The sequence below is a fragment of the Elephas maximus genome, chromosome 2, assembly GCF_024166365.1.
Source record: "Elephas maximus indicus isolate mEleMax1 chromosome 2, mEleMax1 primary haplotype, whole genome shotgun sequence".
Lineage (NCBI taxonomy): Eukaryota > Metazoa > Chordata > Mammalia > Proboscidea > Elephantidae > Elephas > Elephas maximus.
The window spans coordinates 152,455,332-152,472,123 of record NC_064820.1 but is presented as its reverse complement, the minus strand read 5'-3'; the positions used below and the strand labels follow the sequence as shown (position 1 = coordinate 152,472,123).

The following is a 16,792-nucleotide window of genomic DNA, read 5'->3' as shown; positions in this document are numbered from 1 at the left end:
GACGTTTATTGGCTTTTGTCTGTTATACCTAAGAGGTTGCCCTTTCCTTTAGTTTCCACTTTCACATTTTTCATACTTCCTACTGTGCACTTGACTTCAGAGTTCCTAAGTTGTATAAAAATTACATTAACTTTCTAAAGCTACAATGTTAAGTACAAGAAAAGGTCAGGGCTTAAAACCCCAAGCTAAATTCTTTAAGACTGTGAATATACTTTATTCCTTTCAAAACTGTTATTACCTTCTGACAGTTCTTAGACTTTTTAAAATTCATTTTCCTAAAGAATACTTTGATGGCATACCTTTGTATATTGAGCTGGGGTTAAAGTCCACATTCTTTTGAAGTGTAAAAAGCCAAGAAACATGCCTTCTGGAAAATTACTCCACTCTGATTCAAGTTCTTTGAATGTCAGGGAGAAATCAAGATTCTTAGAATCAACAGTAGAGCAACAGTAGGACTTTTATCTAATTACTACTTCTCCAAATGAGTCTAGCCAGTTTCAACTTCAAAGTATTATCAATCAACAGGTTGGATGCACCCAAGCGGTTAAGAGAGTAACCATTCTCCCTTTGCCATTCAGTAGAAACTATCTAATATCAAGCTGGTTCATGAAATCCTATGTTGTGACTGACTAGAGGTCCACTGTAGAAGATGGGAAAAGAAACCTGGTCAGGCTTCAGCTAATTCTCAAGACTTCACTAACCTTCCCGAGAAGGTATGAGTGCATGAAGTACCCAGAAGACTTGAACTTTTTTCTTGTTTCCAGCAAAACATGGAGAAGGGCAGGTCTGGGCAGTGCAATTAATTATAGAGGAAAGCAGTATTTATAGGGTCCGGAAACAAGTTTCTTCCACTGATTCATGGAAGAAACCAAACCAAACCGCCCTCCCACCCCAAAAAGGCTTTGCACAAGGTGTGTTCTCAAAAGAGGACAGTAGCGAGACCTGTTCTTCAGGCAATGTTAACTAAATCAGGACTCTAGTTACAACTATCTGAACACACTTTTATAGCTATAGTTAAAGCAATCATTCTCCTAATGTCTCTATTCTTGACATCACTACCTAGTAACCCGCTAAAAATGCAAATTCTCTGGACCCATCCCAAATCTAGTAAATCAGAAATTCCAGGAGTGGGGCCCAGCAATGTTTTAACAGGTTTTTCAGGTACTTTTGATGCATGCTAACATTTGAGAACCTCTGGTATAGAGGAAAAGAATTCAATCATTTTTGCTCTACTGTTGATTCTAGGAATCTTGACTTCTTGCTGATATTCAAAGAACTTGAATCAGGGTGGAGTAATTTTCCAGAAAGCATGCTTCTTGGCTTTTTACACTTTAAAGACGTATACTTTATCCTCAGCTCAACAACTCTATTTCTTGTTAGGGCATACAATCTCAAACTCATAACCTCAATATAGGTGGGTCCCCTCAAACTGCTCCTAGTTGCAGTGCAATGTACTTCAAAATAATCCAGACTCTACCAAATATTTTTCTACTGCCTTTCTGATTAAACAAACAAAAAACTGCAACTTCTCTGCAGATTCTTTACATACCATTGAGCTTTTTTTTGGTCTCAACTTTTAACTTATGCTAATCTGTTGATATTCTTTGGAGTTCCCAGAAATCATTATGAACTTAAAAAAAAAAAAAACTCTTCTCCTATGATAGCCTTGGAAACCCCAGTGGCGTAGTGGTTAAATGCAAAGGCTGCTAACCAAAAGGTCGATAGTTCAAGACCACCAGGCACTCCTTGGAAACCCCATGGAGCAGTTCTACTCTGTCCTATAGGGTAGCTGGTAGCTGATTTGGAACTGAATGATGGCAACAAGCTTCATTTGTTGATTTATGATAACCTATGTACTTGCCATAACCTTTAGCATTTAGTATTATTTCCCACTCTCGTCCCACCACCCTTAAAAGGGGGACTGGTATAAGAGAACCTCTCTCTTAGGTTGGAATTTAGATATACAGAATCTGTTTTGTTTTTTTTATTGTTTAAAATACCTACTGGGGAAGTGGTGGCGGCTTACTCACTCTGGCCAAAAATTCATCTTCCTAATAAAATTTACTTAAATGAGATATTTTTAGGAGTGTAAATGTTCCTAATAAATAACACGTTAAGAGGTTTGGCTTAATCTGTGAATTAGCTGTTACAGATCTATGTATCATTAGCCACTTATTTATGAAAAGTCCTGCTTTTTAAATGCTATCAAATAATGATAGTCAACTAAACGAAGTATTCTTTTCTTGGTATACTCAACAAGTAAGACTTAACAAAAAAAAAAAAAAACCACCACTGACAGGAAACAAGGATTCCACTGTACACATAATGCTTTCTGTAGCTGCTGTTAGTTAAAATTTGCAATTAAAAGTGGGCAATTAGTAAAGGCTAAAATTAAATCACGTAAGTAAACTGGCAAGGATTTTTTGTGCATGTTACATTAAAATAATATCATGTGTCCCTAAATGGGACAATAAAATTTTATTTGAAATATCCTTTAATACTTTTGAAAACAGAATCTATCAGTTCTTGTTTATTTTTTAAAATTAAATATTTGTTTTCTGACAACAGATAAATCTCATATATCAATGATCTCAACATAATTACTTTGAAAGGCTGGTAGAACATGATGCTTGCTATTACCAAGTTATTCCCAAATTTACTGTAAAAACAAGTCTAAACACAAGCTTTTGCTATTTCTTTATCCATAGCATTTTAAACTCATAAGGTTTAAAAAAGAACTAATGTCCGATTTTTAGTTATGCAACAGGAACAAGAAATCCACCCGCACCAGAAAGTTTAAAACTCAGGTCTTTAGTAAGAACAGTCTTTTAGCACACTCAACTCTAGATTAAAAAAAGTAGTAATTTGTTAAAACATGCACAAAAGTGTAACAATGAATAAAAACCACACCTGACAAATATATTGGTTACATTCCAAACACATATAACCAATAAACATGGCCTAGGTTTTCTTTTTTTTATTGGTATTCACTTCAGTAACTTGAATCCACAGATATAAGCAGTTTACAGGTAAACACAGAGTATACATGCAAATTTCTGTTCACAAAGATCACATGTGCAGGTACATGAATTAGAAGCGTGCGTCTAGAATTATGGCCAAACTGTTCTTAAAATGCAGAAAGGTAAAATTACATCTTGAAAATATGGAGAGATGGTCTACACACTTCAAAAATCAAGTGGTGCTTATACCAGAGATGTATGACAGCTACAGGATTCAAGTGACAAGCAGTAAGATCTCAAGAAATTAATACTGGTCAAAGAGAACAGGAATATTTTTACATTTCACTGAAAATACATTGACTACTAGAATACGAAATCTAGCAGGAACTTAGGGAAAAAAATTACAAAATCTAAAGCCAATTACCTAGTATTTCTTATTACCTAAATAACAACATGACATTAAAAGAAAACTGCACCTGCAATCTAATCATCAATCTCATTAATGAAGATCACCAAAAATGAAATGCAACCAAAAAGCTTCAAACTCCAAATGAAAAGTCTGCAAGGCTCAGATTAAACTGTGGAATGTTTCAGATGAAAGTAATAAAAATACAACTGGTTTTGTTCTTTATTGAATGGAATCAAAAGTTGTTGACATTTCTTTGAAGCTTGGAACTACTAAATTTCATTTCTCTGAATGTTTCTACATATCTTTTTCTTAGTGGTGCAAGTTATCTTAAGTAGCTTACAACATCAATCTCTACAAAGTAGTTCTGTCTGTTGCCATTCTGATAAAACAAAAACTATTCATTAACTTAACCGTATCTGTATTTATTCTATAACATTTAAACACATGAAGAGACATCTAGTATTATTCCACTAAAACAAAAGAGTACAATATTTTTCTTCTAACTATCAGTATTGTATTTAAAAAAGGTTAACATTAAAAACAAACCAACAAAAAAAAACATTATTTTCTTTGAAATCATTAAGCTTCTTGCACATCTTAAGCTTCCTTCTTCTGTCTGCGCTCTTCTGCTAATTTATTCAGAAATTTCTGAAAAGTGAAAGAGGAAAAAACAAAAACAAAAAGAATTACAGGAATTAAGTCACCTAAGAAAAACACAACAAATGGATACTAGGGACCTATTCCCAAAATAAAATACTATATCCAAATTTAGGGACTGTAATTTAAAATATAACCTTATCAATATTTTCAAGAATGAGTTATCTTTATTTGTCAGTGTACAAAACTAAACTGGTTCAGAGGACACCACAGTAAGGAATGAAAAATGACAAAAGATGAAAACCTGGTATTAGGATGATTAATCTTAATTTTCAGAGATGAGGAAAAAAAGACCATACTCACACAGAAGAACTGATGCTATTCTAAAAACATAGATCAATTAAAATGACAAATTCATTCAGTGCTCTACCCATCAAACTAGGGGTTGCCAAACATATTTTAAAGGATCAGCAGTCAATGCTTCAGGTTTGTGGGCCACTTGGTCTGTTGCAACTACTCAATTCTGCTGTTACAGCACTAACACAGACAGTAAGTAAGTGAAGATAATGGCTGTGTTCCAATAAAACTAGTTACAAAAGTAGGTGCTGGGCCGCAAAAGTGTAGCTTTCCAATCCCGGCATTGGTTAGACCTGTGACTTCTAATCTGGAGTTCCTAGACATGAGAAATCTGTTGAGACACTAACGAAATTAAAAAACATCTATTAAAAAATTTAAGCTAAAACATCAAAAATTTCGTTACTTCTGATTGGAACCTATGAAACAAACTCTAGTTATTACAAATTGACGAGAAAGTTACAACTCATTTTATCTTTCAAACAAATGAAAAATATGTTGAAAGTCTGTGGGACAAAGAACTTGGTTTGGCCCTTTTGACTCTGGTTTCTGAAAGTAACGGAAGCAATAAAAAATAATTCTTTTCCCAAATAGCTGGGCAAGTAGGGGCTACATAGGTCCCACACCTGGCAAACCCATATCAAGAAGGCAGAAGAGTCTGAATGTAGTTACGCATATTCACTGAGGTCCAGATGACTACGAGACATATGACCTGGGCCTTGGAGTGCTCTCTTGGGTATTCCTATACTGGTGAGAAGAGCCATGCAAAGTTCCTGGGGACGATGGAGGCCCTGTGGTGAGCCAGGAACTCTCCCAGTCCTTGCCTGATACATCTCTATGCTTGAATCCTTTCTGGTTATAACAGGTTACTGAAAATACAGGTAATAGTCTCTGTGTTCTGTGGTGTCACGGCATCAACTACAAAACCCACGGGGGGCAATGAGAAGCAGCGGAGAGGCTAGAGTTTGCCTATTTTGCAGGACACTCCTAACTTGTGGAGCTCCAACTCTGAGTGGTTACAGTCACAGATAAAGTACTACGTGGGTCACTAGTGTCAAAATAATGGACTGGGCAAGTGGGACTATGAGGTGTCTTAATTTGGAAATGAACCTTATTCTGGCTATTATTCATACGAAGTTATTTATCATCTACTAGTTAAGATATCATTTATAGTGTATTAATTTCGGAATGAAATTGATAAAAATTTCTTCAAAATCGAAGGAAATGATCACAAGCCATCTTCAATAGACCAAACATCTAGGTACAGAGCAAAATATTGTTTATGAATTACTAAGCACCTAGGGATTCCTTCCATATTTAAATACTCTTCTAGGTAATACATAAAGTTTCTGCCCCAAACAAGTAAGTAACCACCATTTTCCCCACAACCAATCATAAAAGATAGCAAAAAAAAAGGTGATACAGCCAAAAACTGCAACAACTTCCTAAATTTAGGCCCGTCTTTATCCAGCTAGTCAACACAGTAAAAAAAATGAATGAATACTAGTTTCTATTATAAAACAGTATAAAAAAACAAGTTATCTGCAATATGAGTTCTTTAACTTCTACTTTCAACCTCCACCCCATATATTTGAATACTTGGTCCTTAAAGTGAACCCTGGCGGTTAATACCTTAGCTGCTAACCAAAAAGGTCGACAGTTCAAATTCACCAGCTGCTCCTTGGAAACCCTATGGGACAGTTCTACTCTGTCCTACAGAGTCGCTATGATACGGAACTGACTCATCATTACTGGGTTTGGTCTTTTTGGTTTGGTCCTTAAAGAGGCCACTAAATAAAAAACAAAATTTCTAAATATCCAAAACAGAATTTGTTATTCTTTAATTATGTTGTGCTTTGTTCCTGTTTTAGCTCTGTATGCTTTTAAAGTCATAAAAATAATTGACAAGTGTCATTCTTAATAATTTGAAGTCAATGTAAAAATTACTAAATATGAAGGGACACAGCACTTTACAAAGTTGAAAAGGTTTTTTATTATTCCATTTGGTTTTTATTCCTCCAGCATCTTCCAAATTATAGGTACACGTCTACCATCCGTTTGCAAACACGTCAATGACTTTAATTCCAAGAATATCACACAATTTATAAAATGGTTAGAAATTACAACTATTTTAGTTTAGGTGTGAAAAAAGGTTCAACAGATGTTTCTAGAACTTAAAAGATAACATTTCTCAGTAAAGAGAAATGTTATCGCCAGGATAATGCACCATGATGGTTCCATAGATGGTAGGATTTTTACTTACACATCCCACTTATTTTCATTCATGATTTGTTAATTTTAACAAAACTCTCTTTTTAGATTCAGCCTTACCTTTAATTTCTGATAATGAGGAAGGCTGCTGCAATGAGTATTCTTTGCAACGTCTTCATTTGTATAAAAGAGTGAACACAGCTTACAGTAAAACCCTGTTTTAGGTATCACATAGTCTATACCTAAAAACACAAACATATATTCTTACAAATTAAGTTAACTCAAGATTTTAATTAGTACTGTCACATCTTTTTTCCTGCCAGCGTAATGTGAATATTGAAACACTTTTGAGACGTCCAATATGGCACAAGGTAAAAACAAAAACAAAAAAACCTCCATGACACTATTAGATGAGTTTGTACTTAACTGATGCTTGAGTTCCCTCCTAATTGTATTTTTAAGAAAAGACAGAAATGTAACAGAAAAACAAAGCAATGCTAAACTGTCAGAAATATGAGTAGAAAAAAAAATTGATATGGAAACATAAGATAATAAAAGATCCAGAAACATGGCCAAGAGGGAAAGACAGAAAATATTAATTAAGGTTTACAAATTGTTTTGCACAGAAATAAAGCTAATTTAAAATCCTATTGGAGCTTTTGAAATGAATCTTAAAATTGTATCTTAGTAAGGGTTTGGCTGTGGGGGAGAAAGGAAAAGAACAAAGCCTTAAATCTTACCAACAGGAACATTGGGCTGATATGGTCCAATTCTATACTCATCTGGGATTGTATAGTCTTCCTTGTTTTCATCACTTTGGCCATCTGCATTTTCACTTGTATCTTTGTTGGGATCATCAGCATTCTCAGCAGATTCACCTGTCTCTGTATTTTCCTCGTTTTTAATTCCATTTTCCAATGCTGCTTCACTTTCTTGATCAAGTTCCTCGATCTTGTCCACCTTAATTTCAACCAAACCATCATCATTTTTGTCACCAGATTTAAATGCCATGCCCGATTTACGAAGTTTCTGAAGTTCCGAATCTTCCTCATCACCAACCTCATCTAGAGTGACAAAACCTTCCATACTCCCTGGGAAACGACGCTGTTAAAAAAGACAAATTTACTCTGCAACAATTATCCTGCAGCATCCCTTCCATTGTTTTACTCGAAAGGAAAGGGATAGCGTCTTTGTCTTGAGTCATTCTCTCAAAAAAAAAAAAAAAAAAAAAAGACTTTTCCTTCTCTCCCCCAAATCACTGATAATTAACAATTTAGGTTGTTTTAAAATTAAATAATGGAAGGCCTGCCTTACACAAGGAGCAGAAAACAAATGATACAGGACATTTATATTCTACATTTCTGAGATTATACTGCTAAGAGTTTGTCAAATAACTAATTTGATAAAAGTAGTCTGGCAATGTCCTTTGCAAGTAAATACCTCACGATATGATAAAACTCTTGTTTAGAGACTTCTCAGTCTAAAATAGTGCAGGGGTCAAGAAATCAAGCTCTGGAAGCAGACTGCCCAGGGTCAAATTGTGACTGAAATTTAGAAGCTGCAGGACCTAGGACAAGTTATTGCACTTCTCCACAACAAATTTATGAAATAGGTTAATAATGGTATCTGCCACAAATGGTAATTATAAGGATTAAGTTCATTAATATATATATATATATATATGAAAAGCTTAGAAAAATTTAGAGCACGTAACAAATGCTCAGTAATTGTCAGCTCTTAAGACTACAAACTTATTACACAAGTCTCCACTCCAGCCAGTAGAATATTTTCAAGACTCAGGCTATCTGACCAAGATGTCAAAGCCTGGACGTACATATTACCTTTCCAATAGTTTAATGTTGCTTAGAAGAAACCAACGGAAAACAATGACAGAAATCTTTCATTCTGCATTTTCGAGAGTCATTTAACATAGTGGGCCTTAAGGACATTTTAATGTTCTAATTCTTAGGTAGTCAGTACTTCAGTGTTTTGTTTTACTGTTCTTTATACTGTTATATACTTTTATATTTATATTCACCTTATAAGCTGCCTTATGTGACATTATTATCTAATGCAGTTTTAAAAGCTATTAATATATTTGATCGAGCTTACATTTCTCAAACTGGAAAATTCTTCAACAATTTCTGAATGAGTGGCAAATTGTTTTTAAGCACCTTGGGTCAGTTAACTTATTGCAAAGTCATGCTCCATCTTTTTAAAAAACAAACTGTATTATAAGGCTATCAGTATTTATTGACTACCACAACACAGAATAGTATATGAGTCAATCTTTCGCCTTTATTACTAAAAAATTCCCAGTGAGAGTTGACATTTTTTACAACTATAAAAAAAAGTCCTATTTAATCTATACATTGCAGAGTTTAGACTGAAATGTAGTATGGCTTATACATTTTTGTCTGATTAACTTCCCTAAATCTGACTCTGCTAGGGTAAATGATTTGGAACAGTGATCTGATCTAAAACTGGTCAGTATAAAATCTTTACCTTTTTAAGCTTTTTCTTTGCTGCTGAAGCACTTGCATCTTTTTTCACAGCTTTCTCTGAAGGCTCCTTTTTCCCATCAGAAGCCACGTCACCTAAATTAGCAAGATCAGTCTCATCTCCCACTGAACTGCCACTTTCTAGCAGTGCTGCTGCTTCTTCTTCATCTACAAGCAACTCATCTTCAGATTCAAGAAGCATGTTAGGTTCTTGTTCTGTCTGGTCATCCTTTGTATCTTTCTCACCATCTTCCCCTGATTTCTCTTCTTGTTCTTTACCTTCAGCTGTACTTTCAGTCTTCTGGGAACCATCAGTTTTGGATTTCTTATCGCTTGGAGATTCTTTGCCATCTGGAGAATAAGATCTTTTTCTGAAATAAAAAAGACAGCACCTCAAGTGATTTCCCTGGGTTGCTGAAATATAAGGAAAAATTTAATATACTAGTGCATATAAACACACACAAAAGGAAATTACCGGGATTTATCTTTTTTCAGTAAGTCAATGCCTCTGTTGGGAATCTAAAAGACAAAAGTTTTGCTGAAGTTAAATAAACGTATTAAAATATATTCCTTACAGAACAAGACCACTATTATAAGAATTCGAGAAATAGTTTAAACAGAAAAGAAAATATTCTTTGATGGTTACAACAGTAGAGAGGGAGGGAGAAAGGTATTCATTAATTAGATAGCAGACAAGAACTACATTAGATGAAAGGAAAGACAATACACAATACAGAAGAGGTCAGCACAACTGGACTAAACCAAAAGCAAAGAAATTTCCTGAATAAACTGAACACTTTGAAGGCCAGCATAGCAGGGGCTGGGGTTTAGGTACCATGGTTTTAGGGGACATCTAGGTCAACTGGCATAATAAGATTAAGAAAACATTCTGCATCCCACTTTGGAGAGTGGCGTTGGGGGTCTTAAATGCTTGCAAGAAGCCATGTAAGATGCATCAATTGGTCTCAACCCACCTGGACCAAAGAAGAATGAAGAACATCAAAGCCACAAGGTAATTATGAGCCCGATAGACAGAAAGGGCCACATAAATCAGAGACTAAATCAGCCTGAGACCAGAAGAACTAGATGATGCCCGGCTACAACCAATGACTGCCCTGACAGGGAACACAACAGAGAACCCCTGAGGGAGGAGGAGAAAGGAGGAGAGCAGTGGGATGCAGACCTCAAATTCACGTAAGAAAGACCAGACTTAATGGTGTGACTTAGGCTAGAAAGACCCTGGAGGTCATGGTCCCAGACCTTCTGTAAGCCTAAGACAGGATCCATTCCCAAAGCCAACTCTTCAGACAGGGATTGGACTGGACCATGGGATAGAAAATGATACTGGTGAGGAGTGAGCTTCTTGGATCAAGTAGACACTGAGACTATGTGGGCAGCTCCTGTCTGGATGGACGATGAGAGGGCAGAGGACGGTCAGAAGCTGGCTGAATGGACACAGGAATGGAGAGAAGGAATGTGCGGTCTCATTAGGGGGAGAGCAACTAGGAGTACACAACAAGGTGTATATAAATTTTTGTATGAGAGACTGGATTTGTAAACTTTCAATTAAAGCACAATAAAAATTTATACATATATAAGTATATTCCTTACAGAAAGTGTCAGATTAAAAACTGGTAGCCATCCCTTAAAAGAATAAATTTACAGGAACTTAAAATATAGAAAGAAGTAGCTCATTTTTGGTTTGATATGTTTCCCACAATACAGTATTTCCTAACATGGTACACACAATGCCAAGTATAAAGTAAAGGCTATTTTGCAGTCCATGGACTATTCTTAAAAGGAAAAAAGAAATCCACTGCATTAGTATTATAAATCTTCACTAACAACCAGTTTTTCAATAATGACCGAGACTGTAACCACAGCTTGTTTTATTTCTGTAACCACACCCAAGTACTTAACCTGCCTATAGTCACCAGTTCATCAAAATCATCACTCCAAGAGAGGTGATAAACTTTTACGGTAACAGAACTGTTTAAAATAAAACTGTAAATAATACACATAAAAAGTAATGAAAGTTCTCTTTACAGAACATCAGTTAAACTCTTCTGCTACTAGAGAAACCCAGAAAAGAAAAAGGGTTGTTCTCTTTCAACAACCAAATCCTGTATTTTTAGCACACAAAAATGCTTACAAGAATATAGTCTCTCGAAATATACTATAACAAGCTTTAATGATGACAAACACTACATACCCTCAGTACCAGTTTTTTATATTTCTCAGATAGGTCAACCTTCACACATCTCCCCTGAAACCAAAGAGCTTTTTTCAAACAATGATCAACCATTGCCATTGCATCTTCTCTGGTCTCCATCTCAATAAAGGCCTAAAAAAAAAAAGGGAAATAAAGCATTTTTTTCATAGACTTTTGTAAAACTTTAATGTTTATTATCACTTCTATCCACACGTTAGAAAAATCTAATCTTTAATACAGAGAGGCTGGTAAGAGTTAAATGTCACTCAATTAACTTAAAGACAACCTGCCAGATTTACAAAATTGTCAAGAATCACCATAGCACCAATTATCCTATGTGGTCATTCTGCAAAAATATAACTAAAGTAATAAACTCAGAAGATATTAACCAAAATACTGCAAGAAAATAAGTCTGGAAGGATACAAACTGAGAATGCTTAGTTACAAAAAGGTGTTTATCTAGGGGAAAAAAAACGAACAAAATCATTAAAGATGCTCTCCACACTCTGAATTTTTAAAAGGAAAAGTATGAAATAATTCACCCATGAAATACAAAGAATTTGTTAAGTCTGTAATATCCAATGTTTGCAAAACATTCTCACATAATGTTGGTATGATGATAAACTGGTACAAATTTTCTGAAGAGCAATTTTGCAATATCAAAGTAAAGAATGCATATATCCAGATCTAGAACGGCAATTCCAAAATTTTATCCCCCAGTTACATGCATTCAAACATGCCAAGATCCACATGGTGTAAAATCCATAGCTGCACTAGTGGTAAGGCCAAAAAACGACCAACTCTAATGTCTATCAACCCAGGAAATTTAAATACATTAGTTTATTCAATGGAATTGTGTATAAAGTGGAAAAGTAATTGGACAATACAATCCCAGCTGAAGAGGGGAGGGAAAAAAAGGCATGCATATATATGCATAGAAAGAATTTTGAAGCAAACCCAAGAAACAAAGTGTTACAAGGCTGGGCAAAAGAAAAGACCTTTACATTTTATACCTGAATTTTCAGTATTGATTGAATGTTTTACCGTAAGCATCTACTTTAACTTAAAAATCCCCCATTCATCACTGCATGGCTAAGAAAATTTACAAAGAAACTCTCTCCTACCCCCTCTTCCCTCAGTGAAATAATATACTGAATAAAATTAAGGCACTTTGTAAAATAATCTTTTCAAAACCACCATATATGTATTACCTGACTTTTCATCCTCATCAATATGTAATTCTTTATTTTCCCAAAGGGCTCAGCAAGTTTGAGGACAGCACTGTCAGAATAACCAGAATGGGGTAAATTGCTGAGATGGATCACACGTCCAAGCTCTTGCTTTTGATCGAACTTCTGATCAGGCTTTCCTTCGGGCTTCTTTATTTTTACAAAACAGAAAGGGCAAGTGAAATGTTGGAACATATGCTATAATTACAAGCCAGTAATTAAGACTATTCTAGTTGTTAGCAACAATTTTAAATAGCAAAACTTAATAATATTAAATTATATTAATACCAAAATGGTAGGTTATACATAACCTGGAAAAAAAAAATACTCAATTTACCTTTATTCTTTTATACTTCTGTGATAAATGAACTCTCACTGGCTTGCCAAATACTAATGCTGGTGTAGTTGTATAATAATCCACTGCAGCCTGAGCATCTTCCGTGGTTGCCATTTCAATAAATGCCTAAAATAACACAAAAACATTATTTCTAAAAACTACTGATCAAAGACTTTCCAGATATTAACTTATTTAAAGTATTTTCAAGAATTGACCATCATGATTTAATTTTTCTATGTGTTTTTTAATTGAGAGCAAATTCACACAGCATTAAATTCACCATTCTAAAGAGTATAATTCAGTGGCATTTAGTATATACATTGTTGTACAACCATCGCCCCAAACATTTTCATTACCCTCAAAGCAGACCCTGTAGCCATTAAGCAGTCACTCCCCATTCTCCCTTACCCAGGTCCCTTACAACATGAATTTTTTTCTGTTTCCATGGACTTACTTATTCGGGATATTTCATATATGTGGACTCACACAAAAAACCGAAACAAACACCCAACACTATCCATTTGCTATTTATTAAAAATTCATGTTATATTACCTTCTTACTACTAAACTACTTCATCATTTACTATACCTACTGAATTTGCAGTAATGATTTGGCACCACTTTGGTTATAGGACAGTTTTACTCTGTCCTATAGAAGTCTGAAATGCCTTTCTAAATAATTTTCCTTTTGCATCCCTTACACAAGTAGTTTGATAATGACAGTTCCTGCTCAGGATTGTAATTTATAAAGTTATTAATAACCCATTAGTTGCTGTTAGCGCCTGTCAAGTAGGCACCTGATTCATGGTGACCCCATGCACAATGGAAGGAAATGCCTGGTTCTGCACCATCCCAGGACTGGTTGTGGATCGGATCAATGTGATCCATAGGGTTTCACTGCTGATTTTCGGAAGTGGATTGCCATGCCTTTTTTTCTAGTCCATTTTAGTCTGGAAGTTCAATTTAAATCTGTTTAGCATTCACTGTAAGCCTCACTGACAAACAGGTGGTAGCGCTGCATTAAGTGCACTGGCCAGGAATTGAACCCCAGTCTCCAGTATGGAAGATGAGACTTCTATGCCTGAACCACCAATACTCTCGACCCATTAGTACTACAAATTAATATTGTTGCCTCTATCTGTTACGTTCTATGCTGATTTAAGATTAACACTGAGTTCCTTGATATAAGATTAACACTGAGTTTCTAATACAGAATCATTTAACTTCTTTAAGAAATATATCATTGGTATAAATAAATAGTATACATATCTCTACTCATACCTCATTAATTTTATTTAGAATCAGATGATTTGAAATGACTCCGAACGGTTCCACCAGCTGTAATAACTGGTATCTCAAGTTTTTCCCTCGCTGAAAATCCATGATGTGAACAACTCGGCTAGTTTCCTATCAGTTAGGAAAAAAGCAATTCAATATGTATCTTTAAATGCAATGTGATAACAGGTTACACGTTAGAAGTTTATAGTCTATAATTACTACAACAGATTAAGTATTTAAAAGAATTTAAAAACTATACAACAAAGCAAATGTCACTGGGGTAAATTTCGTTTCTGACTACAACTCAATGAGTTATATATACTATCTCAAAGTTTCAGAAAAGAGCCCCTGCACTGATTTTTACATTGAATAATGTGTATATATCTGGATAGTAAAGTTCCTAACTCTTGAGTAAAACACAAGATCTCCAAAGTATGGGCAAATAAATATAAAGATTTAACTCTTATTTAAGTCATATAAAAGCCTGGGGTTCTCAGACTGCAAAAGTCTGGTAGTTTTCATACTACAGCAGTTTTCCAATAATAAGGATTATGACAGGCTCAATCAGCAAGGTTTTAAAAAAATCACAGTCCCGAAAAAAGTAAACACAATAAAAGCAAGAATTGTTATTACTGACCACTCTGCCTTTTTGCATGTGTCTTGATCCTTGCAGGTTTCCGTTTCCAGCGCCTTCATGGGGGAAAAAAAGTTTTTTTTTCTTTTAGCCTTGTAATAAATATACTTGCTATAGTAGGCTAATTAAAAAAAAAAAAAAGGTACCTTTCAAAAACAAAGAAATTACTAATATCATATGCCTACCACGTCTTGCCATGCAATGTTATTCCTGAATAACATTTCGATTAGACTTCTTTTGCCTGTAATCACTGCATTTAATTTTTATGGTAAAAGCTCTTAGGGAAAGTAACATGCATTTTATATAATCACCCAGATTTCCTCTTGGTCCAACTGCTGGTCCCCCAAGATGAAATGAGGGAGGTGGAGGTCCCAGAATTCCTGGTGCTGGGTTTGTAGATTGCTGCAACATGAATGGATCACCCCTAGAAATGTGACGATAATAAAGATGATAAAGGGGTCCGTCAGAAATAATTAAGATTTATTATTAAAGTACCCTATGACCTCTTCAAACTTGGGAAAATTTGTGTGTGAAGAATGAAAAAAGTCTGTAATAGCACTATTAGAAAAAAATCATAATAGAAATTACTACATGAAATACATTCTTTTAATTCAACCACAATAACTTATACAAAACTCTCATATATCCAGTAAAGAAATTTTGAAAATAATTTTATTTACAAAATGTTGAAGTTAAACCTGAATTCCTTACATTGATCTCCTTTACAAACAATAGCTTAAAAAAATTTAACTTACATTGTGTGTCCTGTATCATTGTCAGGATTCCATTCTGGGTAGCTTTAAAAAGACCAGAAAATTAACTTTAAAATAAAACTGTCCTTTTCACAAAGCAGCCTCGTTTGGCCTCTAAAACAGAGGATTATTTATTAGTAAAGTTATTTGAGGGCCTAATGTTAGCAATATTAACAGTTTTAAAGCATGTCATATAGGTATTTCCAAAGTTAAGAAAAATTTTGTAAGTTCAAAATAATTCAAATGAATGAGAATAAACCTATTCCGTATTCCTTGAAAACGTTAAAAACTTTTTCTGTATTTGTTAAACCATAAGGAAGAAAAGTGCTATATGAGGAATTGGAAATGTGGGTTATATAAGTGAAACAAAAAGAGACCACAGTGCTTCCTCCTCCAGTATTAAATACAAAGAGCAGAGTGGTGACACTAAGAAACTTTAACCTAAACAGAGCTGGGTATATGTGAAAATTGCCATGCCAGTGAACCATGGGCATTGTGTGCTGCTATGGGAAGGAGTTTCTTTAGAAATTCTGTTTCATTATAGCAGCTTAAACTCAGAACCAAATGGTAAAAGTATCTCACAAGTTAAAAATACACCATGAATTGGACACAGGGAATACACGGTGGAGAGAAGGAGTGTGTTGTCTCATTAGGGAGAGAGCAGCTAGGAGTACATAGCAAAGTGTAAGTTTTTGTATGAGAGGCTGACTCGATTTTTAAACTTTCACTTAAAGTACAATTAAAAGAAAAAACCATGAAGGATATTGCTTGACAACCAGTTTGTAACTTTTAATAACCTTTCCTTTTCTGAATCTCCTTTATTTTTAGATGTATTACTGGAAGTGCTATTAAAAAGTGTATCTATTCTACGTATCAAAGGCTATCTTTAAGTCTATTAAAGTTTCCAAACTTGTTTAAAAAAAAAAAAAAAAATTTAACCTAGCGATAATATTACGTAAACAAGGTATTACTACATCACCATCACTTCATCTGGTATTCAACAGGAAGTTTTAAATGTAAGCATTTTATTTGTAATTAGTATTGCCAGGACGATATCAACTACGTAGCAGTAACACTGTGGATACAAGTAAATGATGAACTCCCCCAAATCAATCAATGACTGTTTCTGATTTGTGATAAGGATGCTTTAAAGGTATTTCAAACTCCTACATTTCAAGAAGAAGCTGGCATCGACGACTGTGACTTGCTCCATTGATATGTTGACTCCACTCCTGCAGCAAAGTAAATTAGTAGAATTAACAAAAATAAAGCTAAAATACTTTCATTTGAACCATCCAAACTCTAGGGCGTTAATCTA

General features: G+C 34.7%; 1 protein-coding gene across 10 annotated transcripts in view; it reads right to left on the bottom strand.

The window, feature by feature from the left end:
• Window positions 1–3,000: 3,000 nt before the first annotated feature.
• The window catches only part of MATR3 (matrin 3), a 49,195-nt gene continuing 35,403 nt past the window's right edge, over window positions 3,001–16,792 (bottom strand). For 8 of the 10 annotated variants that reach the window (XM_049873759.1, XM_049873757.1, XM_049873764.1 and 5 more), the window contains 13 exons: window positions 16,645–16,706; window positions 15,478–15,519; window positions 15,034–15,146; window positions 14,726–14,778; window positions 14,092–14,217; window positions 12,811–12,936; window positions 12,456–12,623; window positions 11,245–11,376; window positions 9,508–9,551; window positions 9,037–9,403; window positions 7,272–7,635; window positions 6,652–6,773; window positions 3,001–4,017 (listed from right to left, as the gene is read on the bottom strand). In XM_049873759.1, the coding sequence (XP_049729716.1) occupies window positions 3,967–4,017; window positions 6,652–6,773; window positions 7,272–7,635; window positions 9,037–9,403; window positions 9,508–9,551; window positions 11,245–11,376; window positions 12,456–12,623; window positions 12,811–12,936; window positions 14,092–14,217; window positions 14,726–14,778; window positions 15,034–15,146; window positions 15,478–15,519; window positions 16,645–16,706 (1,770 nt within the window). In that variant the 3' untranslated portion in view covers window positions 3,001–3,966. The remainder of the gene's footprint in view (window positions 4,018–6,651; window positions 6,774–7,271; window positions 7,636–9,036; window positions 9,404–9,507; window positions 9,552–11,244; window positions 11,377–12,455; window positions 12,624–12,810; window positions 12,937–14,091; window positions 14,218–14,725; window positions 14,779–15,033; window positions 15,147–15,477; window positions 15,520–16,644; window positions 16,707–16,792) is intronic. The other 2 variants (XM_049873761.1, XM_049873762.1) reach the window with 2 other exon arrangements.